Consider the following 25,799-nt stretch of genomic DNA (forward strand, 5'->3'; position numbering starts at 1 on the left):
TAAATTGTACTAAATCTGCAATTATTGTACTATGTTGACATGTTTTCCTATGTGCTGTAGCAGGAAATATGATATAGGATAGTACTTTATTGATGAAATGTCCTCATCTTTCTCATTGGCAAATTATCAATAAACAGATGTTCTCCTTTGCCTGTTCAGGCAGATTAAACAGAAGGCTCTAAAAGCTGTAAAAAAAGAGATTCCCAACATCAATGATGAGACCCACATCACTGAGATAGACATCAAAATACTACTGACATGTTTACACTGCAGGAAGAGACAGCTGGTGAGCCAAAGGTACGTTTGAAGCTGTTTTCATAAAGGCATTCCTGTTGCTGTATAGCCTCTCCTAAACCACTGTTTACAGTGTTTAATCACCAGCACATTCACCAGACATGCCATGAATGACAACTATTTTGTGTAAAAGCTGAATGAAGTAATTAAGAAGTTCTACAAAAGTGGGGAATGTTTTCTCACCTTGTGTCCTTATGGAATGGGTAATGTTTTGAATCCTTTTAAGCCGTGCGAGTGGAAGATCAAGGACGAGGTCATAGGATTTGCGCATTTGTCCCTTTGATAAACGGTTTGTACAGTGTTAATGATCCTTAATAGACAAAGTTATCCCCCTGGGAACACAGCCATTATAACATCCTCTGCTGAGGCAGCTGACTGCACTTGCATAATCCTTGAGTTCAAGGACGTAGTGCCCAACATCAAAGGCATGCTCACAAATAAAGGCCAGTGCACACGGTACAATCCCAAAGAAATTATATGTTAATCCTTAATCCATAACATTTGTTCATTTTTGATAATTTAAACAAAGTCTTTCTCAAGTATTGTATCTAGTCAAATAAACAGTGCCATGTTTTGGGAAATATTTTTATTCAATTTCTTGAATATACTGTAGTTAGATGAGAACGTAATAACCATTCTAGCATCTGCACAGTGCTTTTGCAGTTACAGCCAGTTGTTGGTTAGCTTAGCTTAGCATTAAAACCAAGCGGCAATTGGCAACTAAAGCTAATGAGGAAGTACAGAAAACTGCAGTTCCTCTTGTGTCCACTTGAGGCTGGCTGCAAAAGACAAGGAAACCCAATTAGGTCCCATTTAAAATGTACATTTTATTACTGCAGAAATAAACATGTTGACTGCCTGGTTCAGAAAAAACCTTGGCCTCAGAGTTATTCATACATTTGCGTATGTACTGACTGAATGGTGGATGCGCTTTAGCTGTTCGCAAGGAGGCTAAAAGCCTGTCTCAGCTCCAGCTCTTTGGCTGTTTTAAGATTGATCAAAAGTTAGGTTGAGATCACATTTCCAATATGGCAACTGCCTTCGTTGGGCTTCATATAACCTCCTCAGAATTCTCTTTTATGGTCAGGCACATCATTTCCGATACAATGTAAAAATGCTACTTTTTAAAAGTTTTCTTTATAGGTTACTCAAATTAGACAACATTTTTTAAAAGTTTTTTTGAGATCATTTGGCTTTATTGGACAGGACAGCTGGAGAGAGACATGAAATGTTAGGGGGAGAGAGTGGGGGATGACATGCAGCAAAGGGTTGAAGTCAGATTGGAAGCCATTGCAGCTGCAATGAGAACTACAGCCTCTGTACATGGCGCGTGCTTCATATCTGCTATAGGTGAACTTTTAATGCGATTACAGGTACATTTTGCCACCTTTAAATACAGGCTAGTCTTTATGCCAACCAGCTTCTGGCTGCATTTTATATAAAACTGACTGATTTTGTTTTTGTGTAATGAATGTTATCATATTACTGTCTACCTGAAAGCAATTAAGTGTATTTCAATCAATTCCATTAATTTACTAATTCAGGTAGAAATGTATTTTTAATTTGAATCTGTATTTTTTGTAAACGTTAATTTAAAGACCACTAGGGTTAGGCTCTTTGACCAGATGGCTTCTTTTTGATTAACCTGCTGCTCTCTTGCTAAAGGTCAGGTTGTGAGTATTGCTAATTTTAATGTCTGAAGGGTGAACCTGATGCCAGTTGGAGATCACTGCTTCACTGAATCATGAACTTTGAGGTAGCAGTGGAAGTGATTGTATTTTGACCCACATGTGTGTAACCCTCCTTTCATGCCTCTAATCTTTGCCCAGGGCTCAGACGTCAGTGTTCACGTACACTCACAAGACTGCTTCTGCATCTCCTTTGCACAGCAGCTAAACATACTACGCTTCAGTGGGAGATGTAGCTTAAGGTTGGTAATGATAAATGCACTGTGGATGTACATGCACTGATTTACTAACTACTTGTTAAGTGTCTCCTAGAATGCATACAGAATAGGAGCCTCAATATCCAACGGTGTGCAGCAAATTGCAGCTGTGATTAATGATTTGCAATCCATGCTCAAAAAAGAATGGCTTTTTTTTTTCTTTTAATGCAGCTCATTTATCCAGAGAACCATGACAAGCCAGGGCAAGAAGTTCTGGGGAGATATATCCAGATGAAAGGCTCACAGATTTACTCTCCGCTCGCCCAGATCTGGACCTGCATGTCCCACAACTCTGCAAATCTGAGCAACATTACAGTTCCATTGCCCAGAGTAGACACAGTGTCTTAGCAGACAAATGGAAAAGGAGCAGTCACTGGAAAGGATAAAGGCCCATCTAATTAAAGAGAGAATTGACAGAAGCTGATTTTATTGATGTCTATGTAACACTTTACAACCGTATTATATGCTGCTAATAATCATTCACTGTTACTATCAGAATGTAAAGGGCTTGAGCTTTAGAGGAATATATGGAAGAATGGGTCTGCTGTTTTAGATTTGTAGACATTTCATTCAACATTAAAATCAGTTTTTAGTTTAAATGTCCTGCAAACTTTAAATTTGGAGAGTTATATCACCATGGGGAATACGCCAGGGTTGTCTTAATTACGACTATATATATATATACACTCCTTTAAAGAATCAAATGGAGCACATATTATTTCTGCAGATTCCTCCTTACAAAAGATCTGCTATTAAAGATTCATTGCTAAATGGATTGTTTTAACGAAAGAAAATAACAATACCGAAGACACAAATGATATTAAAAAAAAAAAAAAAAGAATCCAGGGTACATATCTCTCTTAAAGGAAATCAAACATATCCTATTTAAATGTCTCTCTGAGTCATGACTGTCTACAATGATTGAGAAGCACGAGTCCCCCTGGCTGTGTTGTTTTCAGAGCCATGTTAACATCAGGTTTGGATGCATATAAAAGAAAAAATTCACTTCTTATTTGAATGTAAAGTAAGCATTTAGATCACAGTCATTCTGTGTCAATTTACATGCAATGTGAAGATACGAGCTACCTTAAGTTTGCTAGCATTAGCCTGCTAACACAACAATGCAGGCTCTATTGCAGCTCCAGCTTAGGACAATTTAGTCCACTGCTTGGGCTTAACGGTGCTTAATTATGGTGAGCTCCATTTGATTACTCGTTCGTGTGAAAGCGAGGGGAGGGGGGTTTGAGGTGTGTGGCTTTAGGAGAGTGATGGCTTCAGTGTGGCAGAGGGGTTGCCAAAAAGAAGTTTGTTTTGGTTTCATGCTGGTGCTCAAGGGCGACATCTACTGGATCAAAAGGTTGCACATTCTTTAAGATCTGACCAAAATCCACAACCAAGGAAAAGTATCAAACACCCAAAATGGTAATTTAAAAAATGCAAACAGTAAATGTTTAAGATGTCAACTTATATCCCCTATCATCCCTTTCTTTATAGGCCTGTTTTCTCTGATGAAACACAACTTTTCCCATCCTGCTTCTTACACAATTACTTGGAAAAATATGAAATCCAGCATGTGTTTAAAACTGAAATTTCTTCCCGATGTTTCCCCTGCATGTTATGCCTCTGTCTTTTAACACAAATAAGCCTCATGTGCCCCGTTCCAAACGTAATGCAAACCTGAATTGTGTTTATGTTTTTACTGGAAGAAGGCAAGGCTTCCTTTTGCTTGCTTCGGCGAGATGTCATGAGGGGGGGGGGGGGGGGGGGTTATTATGTTAATATTATGTTTTATTATGTCTAATTGATTTAGAAAAGAAGATAACACACGTATAACTTCACCAGAGCATGCATTATAGAAAATGTCTTCTAGAGTTAAGTTTACTCTTATTTATTCTGAAGCTTAAAGCACATTTTAATGGCTGCTATTCCTCTACATTTATTGCATTTTCTTTTCATATTGCACGCATAACTTTGAGTCACAGTTTCTAAATCACTGTCGTTATTCAGGAGACAAACAAGAGGAAGTAAGGCTGACAGACGCAGAGGGATAACATATGACAAAAGCAGCACTCCTTATAATTTTGTGATACACACCTTATCAAAATAAAACCCCAGGATACTTATGATTAATAAACTTTGTTAGTAGCCTCCTTTTTCAAATAAAACAGATACATCAATGTCTACATAACAGTGTTTTCTATCACCACGTTCATGCTCTGTTCAAAGTTACCTACAGTGTGTGTGCACTGCACGAAGCACAAAGATGAGCCTGATCTTCACATCAAAGCATTTTCCATTGACTTGGAGCTGATGCCAACATTATTTTTATCTTCTACAAGTAGTCTGGTGTTAAAGTCAGTTGCAGGCTTGTGTTATGATTAATTTCTATTATCTAGTTTCTATATAAGGCCCACTGAAGGACTGTTAATTAGTGATTCTGAGACCTCTTAATTATTTAGCTCAAGAAAGACGCAGCAGAGATATGGATTTATTTTTCTTTCCTTACTTTTCTTTTTCTTAAAGTCAAATTTACATTTCCTCTATGGCAACATTACAATTAAACACGTTATTCCCCAAACACAAAGTTTGCAAAGTCAGTTTGATAATTCAGATGTTTTTTTCAAAGAAGTAAAGCATATGATAGAAAACACTGTCTATTCAAAATGAGACAAGTTTGAGAATAATGGCAGTGGTGAGAAGAACTACTTAAGAGAAGAGATCAAATAAAAGAGGAGGCGGATTCTCTAGAACACTGATACAACGTTTCTACCATTATTATTTTTCTATTTTTGCCATGCAGGGTATGTGTTTATTTGACCATTCTTTAGTTATTGGATTTATTTATTTATTAATCTGACATTTCTCTACTCACCAGTTGGAGCTCAGTTGGTGGAGTCGTGTGTCTCAACCGGAAGGCGAGGGTTTGATCCCTAGCTCCTACAGTCAGAGGTCTGATGTGTGTTGCTCCAGCTGCTTTGTGGTGGAGTGTGATGAATGGTATTAGTTACTTTTGATGGACATTTTAAATAGGAGCCTCTGCCATCAGTGTGTGTTTTGAGTAGTAGTCAGTCCATTTACATTTTACTCTGTACCACAATGAGTCAAGGATATCACCAAGCAGGAGATCCAAACACTTTTAACTACAGCCAGGCACATCATCTGAGAAGGAATCCAACAGCAGACCCTTGACTTGTGGGCAAACAGAGGTAAGAATAGAAATGCCAAAAATATATAAACTATACTTAAACAGCAGAAATAAAAACTACAACAACAAATGCAATTCCAAAAAGTTTGGGGTCGTGTTATAGATTATATTCCCATAATGGGGGATCAAGTAGAAGCCTAATTTGATTAATTAATTAATTGATTAATGTCTTTTGGCTTTATTTTTATTTATTTATTTATTTTGCTGCTTTTTAAATTGTTGTTGTGTGTGAATGTTTTTGTTTATTTATTTATTTTCTTTCTTTCATCATTAGCTCAGTATTTTATTATTATTATTTATTATTATTAGGGCCCGAGCACGAACCGTGCGAGGACCCTCTTGAAACCCATAGCGATTATTATTCCTCTTTTTATTGTTCCTCCTCTTTGCGGCCACTTTTATGGGCCTGAACGTGTCCGAAAACTCACCAAACTTTCCAGTCATCAGGTCTCGCAAAAAATGTGATATTTTGGAGGTTTCGTGAAAAAAATTCGCAAAATGGCTCAGCGGCGCCCCATTGAAATTTTCAAAATGGCCTCCCCATAAAGGCTTTTTTCACATACACTCACGAAAATTGGTATGCATATTAAGCTTCTTATTTCGTCAAAGGGCGTGGCCGTGACGTGCGTTTTAAGTTTTTAGAGTGTTTTGGCAAGTTGCCAAAAAAGTAAATGCTTATATCTCTGACATCTACTCTTCAATCATATTACAATTTCTCATGCATGATACGGGACCCGCCCTGAACACATCCATGATTGACATTTTTTGATTAGTCACAGCGCCACCTGTTGACAACAGGAAGTTACTGCTTCTCAATTAGCACACGGTAGCTCATTTTCCCCTCAAAATTGGTGTGGACCATGCTAACACCTTGGCCATACAAGACTTTCAAGCTCAAACGCCTACGTCCAACGCTGTCGCCATACGGGCGCGTCGCTCGCCATCAAACAGGAAGTACTTTTTTCAGGGGCTTAACATAGTCGTACTGTCCCGAAACTTCATACATATGATCCTGGTAGTAAAGTCAAACATCTTATACCGTTTAAGTGAGTGGGCGTGGCTTAATGGCTCAATGGCGCCCCCTACAATATTTCAAACATTCAGCCCCCGCAGCACGTTGAACCTACAATTCTGAATTTTACTATGCATGACAAAACCTACAAAAAAGCCTCTTCCACCCACGCCCAAAACTCAACAGGAAGTCCACAAATCACATCACCATCAAACAGGAAGTGGCTGTAACTCTTATATACTTTGTCTGATCTTCTAGAAATTACATAGGTATGATCAGGATTGGCCTCTGAACACAGTGACACAAAACAATATTAAAGTTTAACCATAGCGCCCCCTAATGCAAGGACAAAGTACTACATCATACATACTTTCTCCAATCTGCTTAAAATTTCCCAGGTATGATCAGGGTTGGCGTCTGAACAGATTGACATAACAATAGTCAACTTTAACCATAGCGCCCCCTACTGCAAGGACTAAGTACTACCTCCCATGTAAAATCTTACATTTTATTCAATTTTCACTTGAATCATCTCAATACTGGCCTGCTCACATCTAACCTAATATAATTGGGCAACTGACATAGCGCACCATACTGGAAAGACATTGTACTACATCTCATATACTTTGTCTGATCTGCTCCAATTTTCACAGGTATAATCAGGGTTGGCTTCTGAACACCATCCCAAAACGATAATAAAGTTTAACCATAGCGCCCCCTACTGCAAAGTATAAGTACTTTCTCCCATATACAATGTCAGATTTCCTCCAAATTTCACATGTATAATCAGGGTTGGCCTCTGAATACAGTCACATAGCAATAATAAATTGTAACCACAGCGCCCCCTACTGCAAAGTTTAAGCACTACCTCCCATATACAATGTCAGATTTTCTCAAAATTCCACAGGTATAATCAGGGTTGGCCTCTGAACACAGTCACATAGAAATAACAAACTTTAACCATAGCTCCCCCAAGTGCAGAATAGTACTACCTCCAATATACAATGTCAGATTTCCTCAAAATTTAACATGAACAATGTCTGGACTGGCATGATCACATCTAACCTAATACAATTATTCCATTAACATAGCGCTCCCTACTGGAAAGAGGCGGTATTGCATCTCAGATACTTTTTCTGATCTGCTTCAAATTTCACAGGTATGATCAGGGTTGGCCTCTGAACCATAGACTGTAAATATTACTCTGAACACATTGACACAACAATAGTCAACTTCAACCATGGTGCCCCCTACTGCAAGGACTAAGTACTACATCCTATAAACTTTGTCTGATCTGATTGAAATTTCACTTGTATGATCAGGGTTGGCCTCTGAACCATAGACTGTAAATATTACTCTGAACACATTGACATAACATTAGTCAACTTCAACAATAGTGCCCCCTACTGCAAAGAGTAAGTACTACATCCATCGTCATTACGTTGCCTATTTCAACATGCCAGTACTACGACTTTTACACAAATCGAACTGCACGGCCTGCTGCTTAGCCACGTTCTGCTGCTGCTGCACTCCCGCGGTCGCAACACACCCCGACATGCAGAGGGGTGCGAGGGCCCTTCATCACCACCGCGGTTCTATTACTATTATTATTATTCTTGTCTCTACATGAATTTGATGACATCTAGATGTTGCTTTGCACTGGGCTCGGGACGGTGGGGGGGGGGGGGGGTGTGAATGTCAGTACGGTGCTGTTTTAAGACGGGTTAAAGATATATGTTACTGCTGCTGGTACTGTCTTGTCTGCATTGCGTCTATTGTTTGGGGTAAAATGAATAAAAATAAAATAATTGAAATAAAAAAAAATAAAAAAACTAAGCAGTGTAAGTAATAAAGATCTGGGACAGACTATGAATCAACATGGAAATCATTTCAGTTTGAACAGGATCAGAAATCGACCTAAAGCATGACTTTGACTCCTATCCTGACAATCTGTACATCTTTTAAGGTTCACACAGAGAACATTCTGAATAACATTTTTTAAGGTTTACTTAACGTTACTGTAAAACTGTTTGTTTTTTTACAGTATGCTGAAGAACAGTAGGTTGTACTTACAGCGAGGCGTTTTCAGTTGGATTGCACTTCATGTTGTGGCTCATTGCACACTTAATGAAGGGCTGGTTCCAATGTAGGCTCACGTACATATACGACAATCTACACATTTGACAGCAAAGTTGTGAACAGGATCCACACTGTGCAAAGACTGAGACAGAAACAAGAGGGCAGAGATGGTTCAGTTACCTCAAATTGAATGCTGACAATGAATCTCTGGCCTTGGTTGGCAAAGGACTGTGCTTGTCTCAAGTAATATTATTAATTATTAACTCATTTTTGCATTTGCAGACTATTAATACCCAATCCAGGAAACATTAAAAGCTCCTCAGGAGAATTTGAGGTTGAAATCTGAGCGGTTGAGTGTGCTACGGTGGGGTACATACCCAGAAGATGGTTAACAGAAGCTCACAATGAGGTTTTGGTGGATGTAAAATCCCCTGTCACTCAACTGCAGTCAGGATGTCCTTGACAAAGAGAAAGCCTTGCAGTGACATTTGGAGTAGAAAAGGATCTCTCTGAAGTCGTTGCAGTGTATTTTTGTGTGTTTAAACCAACATTTGAAAATGCACTTTGACTAGGGACCTCAGACAAATGGTGAACAGATGCTATTAACATACATGAGTTCTTTGTATGCGCTATCGAGATAATTTGACAATCACAAAAGCAGCTCTGAATTTAGCTTTTCATAGCCTTGTCTTTGTCTATCCTTGTCACAGAGTGGGTTTTTATCTTGTGAGAGATGATATGACATGGTATCCAGGGACATGGGTTTGATTTATTCATGAAGCACAAGTTAAAGGCCTCAAAGAATTTAATAAATTATGAAGACTCTTTGTTTTTTTTCTCCTCCTGCTCAGAGCGTTCCTAAAAACATGAAGTCTGAGTTGGAGATATCCCCAGGTAATTAAGTGTTGGATTCACACAGCAAGGAAAGTCCCCGAACTCCCGCAGTTTGCCAAGGAGAAAGTGAAGAATCTTAAACTAATCTGGACAAGGTATGGAGGCAAACCCCTCTTTCCTAAGCTTCTCCTGTTCCCCTTTTTCAATAAATAATGTGAATCCACTGATAGAATATTGCAATTAGTCTTCTGTGTTTGTCTTGTTACTAAACTCGCCTGTCACTGCTGCTGTTTCTAAAAGATAGAAGCATCATTTGAATCCCTCATTAACTTGATTTGTCCTGCTATGTGTCCTTTTTAGACATAAAATGTGTTTTTGTAGTTTTGCTCCAACAACTTTTTCAGATCCCAACCTCATGTGGATCATGCTCATCAGAGCTGTGACTGCATGACGTTTCCAACATTTGCTTTGAGCACTGCCAGCAGCGAAAGCAACCCCCAGTGACCAATGATCAGATAGCCAACAGCGGTGACCCAAAAGAGGTAAGAGAGTGAGAGTGCCTGTGTCACTGCTGTTGATAAGGTGACACGCTCATGTTAAATGGAAACTGTGTGAACTGAAATAAAGTGTGATTTCCTTCTTTTTTTTCTTGCTGTTTGCTGAATAGATCGTAACATTCCTTTTCAGTGTGTGCAGCCTGGAGTTGAAACGGAACGATGAAGTTGAATTATAAGCTAACTAACAATCTACAAATGACATTTAACCATGGCTGAATACTTAATGAGAGAATTGAAATGTCACTTACTTTATTGCATGTTACTATTTTACAATAAAGACAATCTGAATTTAGGAGGTGACATTTCCAGGTAGTCATTTTTATGTAGGTCACGCTGGAAACCTTGATGTTGTATTTTTGGGCACATTAACGGCTCAGGGGAACGCAGAGGATGTTTGCTCCAGACTGGAATGCCTCAACAACTCCTGGATGACTTCCATGGACATTCAAGGTCTCCAGAGGATGAAGCCTGCTGACGGAAGTGATGCCCTAACTTCCCCTTCATGGGGCCGTCATGTGGTTAATGTGTTGTTCAGAGTGAAATATCTTGACAACACCAACCGCCTTATGGAGGAATTTAGTACAAAATATCTGTGGCACATGGAAGTCAAGATGCATTGACTTTGCAGAGTTTATGACTTCACTGTAACGCCATCACCAGGTTCAATTTTCCAATTCATCGGCTATTTGGTTCATGACAAAAAACATTCTGTGTGTGCTGTTGGTGAAATGTTAGCATGCTAACAAGCGGAAATGAAGACGGTGATCCTATATCGTCGAACATCAGTAAGCCATGTCGTCGTGAGCATTTTAGCAGATTATAACCTTTGACTATGTTCAGAATGAGAACGGCTGGCAATTCTGTCGATCAGTAAATGTTTCCAGTTACTGGATAATAATTAGTTTTTTTTGTCTAGTTAACATGCTACACAAACATAGGCTGAAATACACACACGGGATCCTATGGACATGCACTAATGGAGAGGTTTCAGAGTGAGGGGGCTGCCCACAGTGGGCGCTCCTGAGCTGGTGGGGGGGTTAGGTGCCTTGATCAAGGGCACCTTGGCAGTGCTCAGGAAGTGGACTGGCACCTCTCCAGCTATCAGGCTTCCAGACTTGGTCCAGGAAGGTATCAGGAAGGTATCTGTGATAGCCTGGATATTAAAGCTTGATTATTTATCTTTAGTATCAAATCCTGAAATCTCTATTTAACCTGATTTTATGAATCTAATAAAGATCGTTTGATCAAAGTATTACACATCGAGCTAACTAATTATTCAAAGGTTGAATGTTGGTTTCTTAAAGTTCATAAATTCATGAGCTTAATGTGAAAGACCATTTATTGGACCACAGATGTTTAAAAGTAGAAACATGTGAAGTCATTTTCAACACTATTCAAAGTAAATAAATAATTCAATGTGGAAGTATGAGGCATTCAATTGTTAAGTTTAAATAATTAACCATGGTTATGTGTTGGAATTAGCAGCTGACGGCTTCCATAGGAGATAGTTTTGATTGATAATATTCATAAATGTTAAAAATATTACAAGACAAATGTCTGAAAAACAGAAGTAAGAGTTTAGAAGTGTTGCTGCATGTACGAGTCCTCTCCCCTTCTTTCTTTCTTTGTGTCAGCTTTTCTGCTGTAAGAAGTCATGGAAGTTATCAGAGATTTGGCTGAAGGGCGCAGCAGTTATCGCTGAAGAAAGCGTGACAGATGGGGGCCCATGCGAAGCAGAAAGATCAAAGGTCAAAACCGCTCTGGGTCCATTATTGGCTTCCACCATTAAATAGTTTTTCTAATTAAATTTATATGCCATTGAATCTCTGTTGCTTCGTTCTTCCATGATACACCGCAGGTTGAAAGGTTTGAAATTTGAAAAGGGCTCAGATCGTCGAAGCCCTAAAGCAGGTTACACAAACTCCATCCAACACAGACAGATAGGCCCAACTCAGGAAGATTACATTTACTTATCTTTGCATGCCCTCACAACTTGGACTGCAAAATAGGACACGAAAAAAAAACCCTACATATGACCGGGCCTCAACCGCAAATAAACACGTTTTATTCACTGAAAGAGAAATTATGAAACTCTAATATATTTTCTAATTGTGGAGATAGGGTATTTCAGATGTTGAAGTCACAATTTTAACATTTGAAGTATAACTGTAGAAAAAAAAAGCTACAGAAACTGGTCATAGCTATTCTGATTCATCCTGATGGAAAGGTTAGATAGCCTTTAAAGGTCACATATTCTCCTCCTTTTCAACAAGTTTAAATATGTGTCAGAGCTCCCTAAAACTTGTCTGTGAAGTTTCTTGCCAAAAATCCACTCTGTATAGGATTATTTATAAACCCCCCTGCTTCAAAACAGGCTGTTTCTGTGTCTGTACCTTTAAATGTAAATGAGCTGTGTTTGACCACGCCCCTCTCTGGATGGGGATGTGGCATGGACTTTCTCACTCCATGCTCTACTGTTGATAGGAGAAGGCAGACTCAGAGGGCAGAACAAACACCTAGCTGTGGCAGAGACACCAACCTGGGGGAGGGGTTACTGCCCTTTGTGATGTCATTGAGGGAAAATCTCCAAATGGTTGGTTTAAGCGAAAATATTATGAAAAGCTGGCAAAAGACGGAGAGGATGGACTTTTGTTATAGTACGGGGGTTTGTAGACAGACTAGAGACATACTGTATATGAGTTTTAATGAAAAACATGGTCAAAGTGTATTTTGATTATGTGAGCTTTAAGTCGATCATGAACACCTCATGGTTTATTCTTACATCTTTACCACAAACTATCTATCAGGAAGGCTTGCTCATCTTGTTTTAGCCTTTCTAGTCTGGTGTGTTCATCTATGTTGTCAAGCCTCTGAAGCTGTTCCTATCACGACTTCGGCTTTTTGGTGCAGTTGATTATTTAATAGTCCTTCATATTTGATTTCAAAGCACAGTTCAGTGGTTGCCATTAATTATTTTGGTCCTTGAAATCATTTTATTATCTCTTGTTCATGTAGAGGCACTTTTACTTTATTACCTGAATCAGCAGCAGGAAGAAATCTGACTTTACACAGAAAAACCTCGGAGGGGCTTTTTGTTCTCAAGCTGCTTCTTTGTAGGGTGAGCATGACTCCAAGGGGACAAACCTGCCGATTTAAAGAAATATTGCATCTGTATGTACAGGAAGCATCATCATAAAGACCTATCCTTCCAGTCTCTCTGGCCAACACTGAGATCCTAATCCAGCTACTGCATCAAATCTGCATCAGCTTCACCTCTACTGAACACTGTATATGGTTAAACGCAGCGCCATAATTGAAAGCAAGTGAGTGTGGTATCAATATTCATTTGTAGCCAAAAGCAGAGATAGAAGACATGTAAAGAGTAGATCCAATCTCAGGCTAAATCATTGATTCTGCTTCGCTTTATATTTCCTCACTGTCGCTGCTAAATCAAGGCAAAAGGTCTAGCGCTGGCGGGGCCCCGACATGCTTCAGAGGTCTCTGCAGCCAGAAGAGTGCAGAGATCAATGTCTTGCTCCAGAACATGCAGTCCCTCATCACCTATCAAAAGGCTGTCAGTCCACGGAAGGTCAAGCCCCAGCAAAGCCTCATCTCACAGATGGAAAGGCAGCGGCTGCCAATGAAGCAGCAACAGTCTGCCAAAAAGACCCCCTAAAGCCAATGATGTCCTTGAATGGCAGTTTCTAATTTCTGTGAAGTCACTCGTACTGAAGTGTCCTGAGTATCTGAATGCAATGACAAAAAGAGCCTCTAGGAATAAAACCAAAAGGACTTTGTTAACCTTTCTTTTTTAATCAGAATGCTCATAAATAGTAGAACTGTACATGTAGACACATTAGAGCAACTATTACAGTGTCCTGTTACTTTTTGTTGCTCTGAGGAAACATACCCATAAATCATATAGTACACTGTGCACAACTGTCAAGGTCAACCATCCACTATTTTTGCCAGAGTAAAAGCATATACGGTTTAATCAGCCTATGTATAAAAAAAAAAGGTAGAAAACACAAGATTTCATTGTAGTATTTTACATATCTGCAGCAGAATTACAAAAACATTCAAAAGAATAAATGTGGAAGACTCATTAGGTGGATCAGAGAGGAGAACCTGTTGGACATGAGCATCCTGTAGAACATCAAGCCACCATGGAGTTCAGCTAAATGTTACAGTCTGTTACATTTTTTTTTTTAAATAGAGGGATTAAAATATTTTTCTCTTGTTTTCCTTCAAACCCGCCGAGGAGAAACTAAACCAGGCATCTGAATGCAAGCCCACCTTTTACTGGCCATTAGCTACCTGGCTGATGAACAACCCTTTAGTGCCTCTATTTGGTACCCAAAGTGTCCTTGTGTGAACACTCTCCATATTACTCACACCCCTAGTCCCCACATACTGCGCAAATTCTTTTTAATTCAAACCTATTTGGTGTTAAAAGCAAAGCAGCCTTGTCCAAATGGATTTTTCTCCTTTGTGAAAAGAACCCGCACCACAACATCACCTCAAACAAATCGAGCTCAGTACCCAAAATAACACCCCGCACTTCCAAGTTTGTTATGGACTTCAAGATGAATACCTGGACCTCGACATACCAGTGGCTACTTGAGCCTCTATCAAAGAGTCTCTGGCCTTGTGCGGGATCTTTTTTTTAACGCCGTCACTTCAGCGCTTCCAGTCCGAGCCTGCAGCTTAAGTGCAGATCTCTGGTCATCTCGCCTACTCGAGCTCACTGCTCACACAGTTATGGCTGCAGTTGCAACATCCAATCGCTATCCAGACGATGTACAGCGGCGTCACATGTGCACCAAACTGGCACATTACTTATTCACAGACAGCAGCAGGTTAATCTGAAAGAGAGGCGTAAAAAAAAAAAAAAAAAAACATGAGTGCTCACCGTGACTTAGCCGGCGCTCGTTATCTGTTTCTTCACTGAAGTGGCTCTCAGCAGTTTTGGATGTTGCATTATTAAAATGATGTCAGGCTGCTTGGGGCTGTGCTAATCCGACAGTACTGTACCTGCTCCAGAGATGGACAGGCGATGATTTGAAGGTCTTCTCCGCTGTATTCCTCCTGAAGCAAGGCGTGCAGTCTTTGGAATACCTGCTGGATGTTATTCTAGGGGAGAGAGAGGAGGAAAAAGAGTCATCCTATTACTGAGAGCTGGAGGGAAATTAATACTACATTTCCATCTGGCCTATGTCCCCCTGCAATCTTGTTTCCATGTCAACCAGAGTATTTTGTTTCTCCTTCATTCAGCCCAACCTGGCACCTTGATGAGGACTACACAGGCAAAGATTTCTCTATTAGAAGTTCAATCCTGCTGATAATTTAAAGCCAGGGAGGAGGACTCAAACACAGGATTGTTATTTTTGTCTCTCCTAAATTGATTGACAGGCTTTTTACTACCCAGGCAAATGAATAAATGTGATGTCAATGATTTCTGATGCAGTGCAAGGTTTGTTTACAAGCTGAAGTCTGCCCACATGGCTACACAATAAATCATCCATGTATGAGGAGACGGAAACAAACACGCCTTTCCATTTCTGACTTCAACTCTTTGGTGATACATGTGAATAACCTCTAATACAGATTTGTTTCAATTACGTTAATTATTACAGGACCTCAGAGCTCCAGCACATTACATTCCTGCCATGTAAACACTGCATGAAGGATTCTTTGAGCTTAAACAATGACTTGAAAAGAAATTGACTCATGCGATACATGCAACAAGCGAGCGCTCCTGCCACCCACCCGGACTGGCTTGAAAAGGATGAACTCTGTGTCTCTGTTGGCTAAGTACAAGGACATGCTTTGTAAAGTGCTTGGCAGCTTGCTCTTCATCACCCGGTAGGTAGCCATCACTATATCGTTGATCTTTGCTGAAGAGAGAAGAGAGAGAGAAAAAAAGGGGGTCAGAAAAAAAGACAAAAACATTGACATGCCCTCTAGCTTTTGCGATACAAGTTATGATGAATTACAGCGGGATGCCGGTGGCTCTTTTTTTTCCTGAGACAAATCTTACCTGGTTGTGCCCAAGGTTGCTGAGACAGGCTGTATGTGGGACCGCCTTGGATAGCCATCGTTTTAAGAGCTGCAACCTGAGTGCAAAGAGTCAAAACAAAACATCACAAACTGAAAAGACTTGACTGTGAGGTAGGGAAAACAAGCACAAAAACCTGTGCTGCCAATTTGTCAAACTTAAATTATACTGGAAAACTGAGTGAGTAAGACAGAAAACAAGACTGGAAACTAATTATGTGTGCACAACAAGTGCACTAAACGATTTCTCAAAACACACAATAACACAACACTGTAAGAGATCGCAGCACAGGCACACACAGACGTGAATACTTGACAACATATTTGATGTCTTGGTAAAAAAAAAAAAAACTCTGAAAAGGATTGATTTGTTTTTTTTTAAAGAGGTAAATGTTGAAAAATGGAAGGTCAGGTGGATCTGTAGCTGCCCTGAGACGAGGTCCTCCCTCGCTGGAATAGTTACCTTGGTGAGAAACTCCTCAAGGTTCCCCACAAAGATCTGAGTCTGCTGCTGGATGAACTGCTCACAGCTGAACTTCAGGTGTCGGTCCACGTCCTTCTTCGAGTCAATGTAGTGCTCCTTTATCTCCGGAGTCCCCTGAGGGCAAAAGACAAAAAGCTTTAGCACTCTCAAGTGGCATTTCCCAAAGGCAGGTTTGCTATCAAAGTGCATCAAGTGCATCACATGTTTGATAAAAAAAGGAAATAAAAACACTACCTCCAACAGGAATTCAAGTATGGCGTTGTGGCTGTTAAGTCGGAAGAAATTGGGAACAAGCTTGGGGTTCAGAATTTTGAAGGCAGCATCTAAAGACAAAGCAGAGATTTAATCTGGGCTGGTGTAGAATTACAGTGCCCCCTAGTGCTACAAATTAAATATGACCTTGACTGTGATGAGGATGATGGGAAGAGCGAGCTTGCCCTGTGAGCCATCAGTTAATGTACATTATGGTGTCGGATTACACTGTCATTTCCACATTAATTGTTGCCACTGGTGCATGTGATAGGCACAAGTTGCTTAATGAGCATGAGGATGTAATGACTGGCTTTTATGGAGCTGAACACCAATGTTCCCTGCACCTTTAATTATCTTACCTCGCGTTTTCTTCAGGTCCAGTGAGATTTCCTTGATGGCGAAATCGGTGTGAAATGGGGCAATCTGTTCGCGCATTATCAGCAGGTGCTTGATCAGGAAAAGTTGCCCATCTATTTGCGTCTACGGAAAGTGATAGCACACTGTTAAATCCACACTGCAGGCAGCCAGCACAAAAGAGCATGTGCCGACTATCCAAGCTTCACAGAGCATAAAACAGCAGCTTTAGAGAAGATAAGGGAATGTGTCTAATTAATAACTGCTGATTAACAGTGGGCTGGGAAAGGGACGCATCACTGTGACAACAAAAGAAGAAACTGAAGCCGTTTATTGCTCAGCTGGCGACTTAAACGTTGGACAAAGACATCAACACGGGGAGTGGGAACAAGCCCTGTGAGATTGATGACGCCGCCTTCATTTGAAGCGTTGGGTTGAAACGGGCCGGTTAGCACGGATAGACGGCAAATTTGAAGGTGAGAGAAGCCCATAAATAAAGGACGGTCTGCTGAACACTCTGCAGAGCATAATGAAGCGCTCATTAAAATAAGCTCGCGATGACATCCCAGCTGCTTTAGTTAAGGATCCTGCAGCCGCGAGGAATTTAAATAACAGATCCCATTTTATCTATGAGGGAACTAATCTTGTTTACTATGTCAAAAAAAGAGGCACATTTACCAGCTGCCATGATAACAATAAGTCGCAGAAGTTTCTGGGACAAGTGAGAACAAAACTCCAGTCTCAAGCGTGTGTGCCAACCTTGTTTTTAAGGATGATATCTGAGGCTTTAAGCAGGGACTGGATGCAGGCAGATAAGGCTTCTTGAGATAAACCCTGGAAGACTGCTCTCTGGAAAAAGAACAAGGCACAGCAAGACACGTGTGAGTTAGATATTCAAAAGCTGGAAAACTATACACCACACATCATGACATCATAAATGAGCTAAATAAGAGAAGGAAACTCACATCTATACATCTGTAGAGTTTGGACAGACAAACCAGAGTCCGCCTGACGGTAGGGTACCACATGCCGTGCAGATCAGCAGGAGAGATAGACGTCTGAAGGCTTGACGCTTCTACATTCCCTGTTTTTCAGGTACAAGAAGCTGTGAGGCAAATGACAATAACACCAACATTTTAAATCAAGTGTCACATTGTGGAAACACGCACCAGCATTACTGTTCCTTCGACCGTCGGGATCCTCAAGCTGGACGTCGGAGAACATGGACTCCTGCGACATCTGCTTCATCTGCTCCTCTTTGAGGCTCTGAGCGATTTTCTTTTGAAGACAGAGAAGGAAAAGAAAGACTACATTAAAATAAAAAGTTCCATGTTATTTGTGAATCAAAATGAGATAAACGTAAACTAGAAAAAAAACATGTCTTGGAAATTTCATGGTGGGGGGAAAAAAAAAGTACAAAAACATAAAAAAATGAAGTTATCCCTCTGATGAATATCAAGATTTTAATCCGGCTAACAGATCCATGTGGTGTTTTTTTTTACATCCCACAAGACATATCAGCAGCCAGAGAAGCTGTCCACAGCCTTGGCTTTCCCACTGTTTTTAAACCTGATCTGTACCAACGGCAGCATCACAAAGAAGTGCCTGTGAAATGTATGAAGTGTGTTTACTCCTGAATCCATGGTGAGCCAGACTACCTGCAGACATGTGGAGCCTTACATTAACATGTTTTAGATTTGCTTTGAAGTGACCTGATACAGATCAGATTTTATAGAGGTGAGGACTGTATGAATATTCATCCATCCACATTTCTCTTTTTCATCCATATTTATACTTCACAGGGGCAAAGGTGTGGTGATTCATCTGAGCTATTTAAAGGTATTAAGGATTGAAATTATTCAAACTGTGTAGATGTGACAGACAGCAATATATTATCAGCCATTCATTAGTTTTAGGAGAAAAACTTTAAAGTTGTACAATTTTTTTTTTTTTTTTTTTAAAGAGGACCCGTCTTGTGGTCATGTGTGCTCGTCCACTTCCTGTTTTACTCTGATTGTTTGACGGTTTGTATCCTGTACTGTTCTGTCTGTTTATTGTTGTGCTTGTTTGGTTTGGTTTTTTGTGTATCTATGTTTGACGTCTTTTATAGACTCTATAAGGACGGGCATTGACAAATGAGCTTAGGCCATACATGCTGTAGTGTGTGGCGTCAGTTGACTTGCTCCATTGTCCCTTTACAAATAAACATGAAATAAAAGAACACAAATAAAGCATTTTAAATATTTTGTGAGTCTAGATTTAGAATGTTGAGTCATTTTATTTTCTCCCTTTTTTAAGGAATGTTCAGGTTTTTAAAAGTTAACAAAAGATAAAAAAAATTCCACTAACATAGATAGACAATAACATAGTGTTTTAAAAAATTTTTATGAACTTTAGTGCATTGGTTGATCTCAATGTTGACCTGACAAGGCTCAATTTTTCAGGTTAAGTTTAAAGGACAGACAGTTATACTTATTATGTCATAACAAATAGCTTAGAAATCATCCAAAGCTCGGGGAACGAAGGCTGGTATGGAAGTATTCATTTTTTGGAGCCATAATTATTTCCAAGTTGTTCAAAAGTTCTCGAGGAGAAGCTGTACTGGCTCTGATTAGTGGGAGTTCTTGTTTTTGAGATACTAAAAAGTACATCCATTACCATAATCAGAAGACAAGACTTACTTCCATCATCTCTAGTTTCTCAGGATAGGCAAGATCCCCCGGAGCTGGATTGTAGCCTGTGATATCAGTCTGGATGTAAATGTGAGTCCTGTAGACCAGCCTCTCCTGGACATCCTCCAACATCTGCTTCACTAAGGCGTCAAAGGCCCCCAGCTGCGTAGCTGCAGAAAAGCACACAGAGGGTCAGTTTACAGGGAGAAACCTGAAACAAAACCCACCCCAAACTTTGGCCTTCTGATCCAACACTTGCTTCTAAAGACACACATTCAGTTAGTTATCAAATCTAACTGCACAGGCTCAACTGTATCCTCAGATGTCTGCCCACTTGAGTTAACCTCAGATCTCAAAAACTCCTCCTGAGAAACTTAAAAAAAGGTTAACGTACAGAACTTGACTAAAGATAGCCCTGTTCAGTCTGCTATTTCAAGGCTAGATATTTACTCCACTGTGTTGTTTCTCCTTCAATATGAATGTTGTGGAGGCGTAATGGTGTAAAGTGTTCCTCCCTCTGTACTGAGCTCGGAGGTAGTAACGGAGGCGAAACGCAGTCTGAAAAGGGATCCTGTGACCACACTCAAATCTGTACAGTCATTATGAAGCTAACTCCAGCAGCTGGCTAACTTAGCTTAGCACAAGACTCCAAACAAATGGAGCAGCTAACCAGCCTCTGGACAACAATACAACATCAGCTAACAATGTCCAAACTCCACATAGAAGAAGTCCAGGTCTTAAGTTGTCTTTACCTCGTTTTTTTTCATCACACATTTAGGGATTCACAAAGTCAAGTCAGGTCCAAACTGCAATAAATCAATCCCTAAACTCCAGAACAGCGGTATCAGAGTAAATCCATACATGACAAATGAGAAGCTTTGAACAGAGCAGCAGCTCTCACTCACCGTTATTGTGAACGTGGTCTTCCAGCATCTCATTCTTGAGGATGCTGCAGAGCTCCGACAGCGTTTCCAGGTGGATGATGTGGATGATTAGAGGCCGGAGGACATCGTACAGGGACAAACACAACTTCTCTAACAGCTCGCTGTCAAGAGATTAAGCACCGTTTAAATGCTTTGTAGTCTAAAATTACACTTCTGTTCATTTCCAGCTTTGAGATCTACTTCATGTTCTAGAACGAAGGTAGTTCATTGAAACCGTTTCAAATTGTCATGTCATCTCATTCTGTGTAAATAGCACATCAAGCTATAATGGTCTGTTATGCAGTTTGAAACGTTACCACCTTAAACAAACAGCTGCCTGCATGTGTGCTTAAAGTTGATGACAAACCAGTGTGTGTGTGACCAGTGCAGCGGGCAATACTCACTCCAGCTTGGATGAAGGTTTAGAGAAGAACTCATTGTACAGTTGGTGTTCATCCTGGCACACATGAACCATAAAGGCACAGCCACTGCGAACCTGCGAGAACACACACACACACACACACACACGCACACGCACACGCCAATTAGCAAAGTCTTTTTCTTTTAAATACCACAGAAGCATCAAAAACAAAGTCTCTCCAGGTTACTAAATTAGATCAGTTCATTCTCAAGTATCAAATTATATTAAGATTTTCTTAGCAGAAATACTGCATCAACCTTTAGGTCAGTTACATTTTTATACACTAGAGGAGCATGTCAGACTATTCAAACAAGCTTTGCACAGAGATTCACTTGAGAACAGAATAAATAAAAAATGTGCCTGAGATGCCTGCAGCACACACCCTCAGGTTACACTCATTTATCATGTGCGCAGCTTCTCAGTTTGTTCCAAACCCACACAAAACAATCCCACAGGGACAATGCTAGGGAATGTTCCCGAAGCTCAAATGTCAGCTTACAATATCTAAAAAGGAAAAGTTGTACTTTAAAAGATCATACCAGGGCACAGTGGTCTTTAATGTTTTGGTTGGTCAGGTCAGTAATGGTGGACGTGATGCTGGGACTGAGGAGCTGCTCTCTCTGATCCAGGTAGCACTGATGCACTTCATCCAGCAGCTGATGGTATCTGCTCACATCAATATGAGAAGAAATGAATTGAGCTGAAGAAGGGAGGAAAGACCGGTGAGGCATGCTGATACTGTTTCATTCTGGAGGAATGTTTAAACTCACTCTGGAATCTTCTCTGCTCGCTGTTCTATCTGCTCAATCAGTGACTGACGGGAGAAAAAGAAACTATGTTATTAGATTTTATTACTTAAACAAAGCATCACGTGAGAGATCAACTCATTTTAATACTCACTCTGACTTTAGGTGAAGCTGCTCTAAACTTAACATAGAAGAGTGTAAAGGCGTTGTCTGCATTGGTCAAGCCCATTGGATCCTAAAGAAGCAGGAAACAAACGATGAGTCATACTTATTGGACTGTGCACATAAAGTATCCATGCCTCAGTAAAGAAGAGGGGACTTTTCTTACCCTTTTTGTTAACTGGTTGGTGAGATTCTGCATCGTGTTTACAATGTAGATCTTCATGAAGTGCATAGCTTTAGAAAGACATTGTTTAAACTTGGCTAAATAAACGGGATAGTCCTTGAAATTTGGCTGCAAACAACAGAGAGACACAAATGTTAGACAGTTTGAATTGTGAGCAGATATAAGATCTTTAATAAAAGGTTATACGCTCTGCAGTTATGAAATGTATTTTAAAGTCCTTCTTTTAAACTTCAAACCCCCCCCCCCCCCCTTAAAAAAACACTAATGGTCACATATTTTGCTGAATACACTTGACCATGTCTTTCAAACACTAATATTTGTCCCTAACTGAACAACAAATCCCACAATCATGAGAGAAGTTGGGGAGTTGGGGAATGGTGCATTCATGTGGTGTCAGAAACATCGAAAAAACGAGCTTCCGAGTTGTAAAATACACATGAACACCTGCTCAAGTCGGAACAACAACACAGAAAAAGTTGGAAAATAATTAGGTGCCCGACTTCCCAGGGGCAAAATATGTTTTAATGTTAACAGACTTTTTATTTATTTATTAATTCACTTATCGCAAATCAACTTTTTGGTCAAGTGTAACTTTTAACAGTTACTTTTCACTGATCTCATTCGTAGCATCAACGCCTTTTTGTGATGTTGTTACAACATTGCGACTTTCTGAACTGAAATCACGTGAACACACTGAAGTTGGAAGAACGACTTCCAAACTCGGAAACTTGGACCACGAATGCAGCATTACACAGTGCACCTGCATTTAAAGGTACAGGCACAGAAACAGCCTGTTCTGAGCAGGGCTGAATTAGAGGGGTTTATAGACCTGATCAAATACATTTATAACAACTTCACAGACATGTTAAAGGGGAGCTCTGAGACTTATTTACACTGGTTATAATATGATGAATATATAATGTGACCTTTAAAGTACAGTAGGCATTAGAATGCTGTCATTTGATGGAAAGCATTCATACACAATTACAGCTTACAAACATGATGTAATGATTGATTCAATGACACTAATGAAACAGGATCTACACAGACAGGGTTACAAGCTACTTACATGAGAAGACACGTATTCAATGCAGTCATCCAGTTTTGAGAGCATCGGTATAAAGCCTTCGCTATTTACAGACAAGGTTGGCGAGTTCAGTTTCTGCAAAGACAAATAAGAGGCTTAAAATACTTCCAACAATTAAAAGCCTCCACCCCTTTGTCTTTAAAGTCAGCAACATATTTTAATTTAAAAGTAACTACTCTCAGAGACGAGGGTTGACTATGAAAACAGACCAAAGTACATCTCTAAAGCCACATTCTATTTTGAAAACTATTTAGAGTCAAAATGTCCCGAGTACTTTCTATTAAATCTGTTTCTAGAGATTATTACTTTGGAAATGTAGCCGACATCCAAGAGCGTCGGAGAATGATTTTAATCTGGGACATTACTGCCGCTTGTTTGAAATAAACAAGTTCAAATGGAATTAGTACGACAGATATATAATGCATAAGTGAACTGATTTAAAGTTATAAGATGTAAACAAGGAAATAAAACCAGCCTACCGTGTTTATGTTTTCTAACTCGTTAAAATAGGAAAGTTTCTGCTGGATGCTTTCTGCCAGGTCAACCAGCTCTGACTGCAAGAGGGAAAACAAAACAACAAACCACAGTTGACATATTACATCATGACAGTTTAATTTCAGAAATGGTCAAATCCAGTTCAGTCCAGCTTCCCTCCAACAACCCTTACTACATGTGAGTGAACACAAGCTGTGATCCTGGAGAGGAGCTGAAAACTGTTGTGTAAATAAGATATTAAACATAGAACAGAGAGAATGAGGAGCCGGGGGAATGGTTTTGATTTGTCTATTCACACAAGCCTTTATCTATGTCATGGTGTTCTGAACTAGATATTGTTCTGTATATCTAGTCATTTCTGGTGAGACGTGTTACCACATTTGTTTTTACACAATTCAAAGCAGCCCAAAAGTATAGACCGTATAGATGTGACGGATAAATCTGTGTTTTTGGGTGCAATGCATCATGCTCTGTCTGCCCTGAACTATAGCTAAAACACACGCAGTAACAACACAACTTTTCCAACTTCTCAACTCTTAATAATCAGCTGATCACGTGGCTCAGGTTAATAGATGATTGAAACAACAGCAGGCAGTTTACCTGCTCTTTTAGGAGCTTTTCACAGGCTTCATGCAGGTTGCTGGTCTTATTGGACACAAACAGGTACTGTTTCTGAAGAGAGTCCAAGTGCTCCAAAGCAGTGCAGCAATCCTTCAGAATAGCATCGCATTGTTCCTGGTAGCAGTACAGATCATCTCTGGTTTTCCTGAGGGGAGAGGACAGACATATTATCTGTTTGCTAAAGGAAAGACGAGGTGATCAATGAAGCTAGCTACTAGTTTGTTTGAGCAGTGATTTTATTATGTTTTGACAAAGAGCAGAGGAGAAAAACAGAGGATGCTGTTTAATGTAGAGCATGCTGTCATACAGTACGTCTATACAGTGTAAATATCAGCTGCCTTACTCTCAGCCGGTCTCCCTCTAAACATGCATACAGCCAATACTCACTATGATCACCACAATGTCAGAAACATAAAATAAACATTAATGCACCTGTATTTCTCATTCTCCTCCTGGTCCATGTTTGCCTGTAAATTGGCAAACCAGGCAAAAAACTGCAAGACAGATTATCAGTGTGTTAAAATCAGTCATCTTATTGTGGCACAATCTGTCTGAGAGTTTACATGACTGTTGTCACCTGTTGTGCAGTTTCTATCCTGTCACTCTCCATATGGAGGCTCTGGAAACCCTTCAGCAGGACGTCCTCTGTGGACGCGGGTACAGTCGCTGTGAAGGAGGACTGCAAAGACCTCGACGAAAGGCTGCACAAGTCCTCAATTGGCAACTGCAAAAAGAACCAGCACTTTCTTATTCCCTTACATACACAACAAGCTTTCAGATGAAGCTAGCTGGACGGCTCGACGTGGCGAAGTACAAGCCAGCTAGTTAGCCTACAATTTAACGTTTCGAGATATGTTCACTTAAATATCATGTTTACATTTAAGAAAGGTGAATAAAGGCCAAACAAGGGCAGCTTCAGACTTAATGTAACATCACTGACGTTCAGAAAGTAAGTTAGCAACCCTGTTAGCTAGCTAGCTTGCTCCGGAGTAACAGCTCACCTCTGACGGGATATAAAGCGTTTCAGCTACCACTCGGATCTCCAGGACAGAGTCCATTTGTTTCTCCGTGAGGGGGGCCATGGCACCAGTGCGCCGATCCCATAGCGACAGTTTCTCCCGGGTTTCTTTATCTGTAAGATCCAGGAGGGACTGATCGGTGAACGCCATCGTCACTTTGTATAGCACCAACGTCAGCAGCAACACGCAGGTACTTCCTGTTCCGGGAGTGTGGGCGGGGCTTGTTGGAGATGCTGGTCCTGGTCATGGTCCTGGTCCAGCCCAGAGCAGAGTTTAGACTTATCTCTGAAATAACCGCATTTACCCGAAGATAAACTATGAGAATAGTTTTTTCAAAGTGACCCTGGCTTGCCTAAAAGCCAAAAAATGTTTTTCTGGTTGTGTATTTTAGTATTT

The 25,799-nt window shown here is 40.2% G+C and overlaps 1 protein-coding gene across 1 annotated transcript; it reads right to left on the minus strand.

The window, feature by feature from the left end:
• Window positions 1–13,716: 13,716 nt before the first annotated feature.
• On the minus strand, window positions 13,717–25,589 carry cog3 (component of oligomeric golgi complex 3). The gene is made up of 23 exons (XM_020634491.3): window positions 25,386–25,589; window positions 24,962–25,108; window positions 24,817–24,878; window positions 24,364–24,529; window positions 23,748–23,822; window positions 23,251–23,343; window positions 22,164–22,289; window positions 21,990–22,070; window positions 21,860–21,903; window positions 21,629–21,755; window positions 21,073–21,164; window positions 20,651–20,790; window positions 19,755–19,915; window positions 18,243–18,351; window positions 18,039–18,157; window positions 17,833–17,922; window positions 17,079–17,199; window positions 16,702–16,790; window positions 16,447–16,581; window positions 15,967–16,042; window positions 15,696–15,823; window positions 14,961–15,059; window positions 13,717–14,791 (listed from the first exon to the last, which is right to left on the minus strand). The coding sequence occupies exons 1-23, from the start codon at window positions 25,551–25,553 to the stop codon at window positions 14,762–14,764; spliced, it is 2,478 nt and encodes an 825-aa protein (XP_020490147.2). The 5' UTR covers window positions 25,554–25,589; the 3' UTR covers window positions 13,717–14,761.
• Between the last annotated feature and the right edge of the window lie 210 nt (window positions 25,590–25,799).

The sequence above is a fragment of the Labrus bergylta genome, chromosome 13 (genome assembly GCF_963930695.1).
Source record: "Labrus bergylta chromosome 13, fLabBer1.1, whole genome shotgun sequence".
In the NCBI taxonomy this organism is placed as follows: domain Eukaryota; kingdom Metazoa; phylum Chordata; class Actinopteri; order Labriformes; family Labridae; genus Labrus; species Labrus bergylta.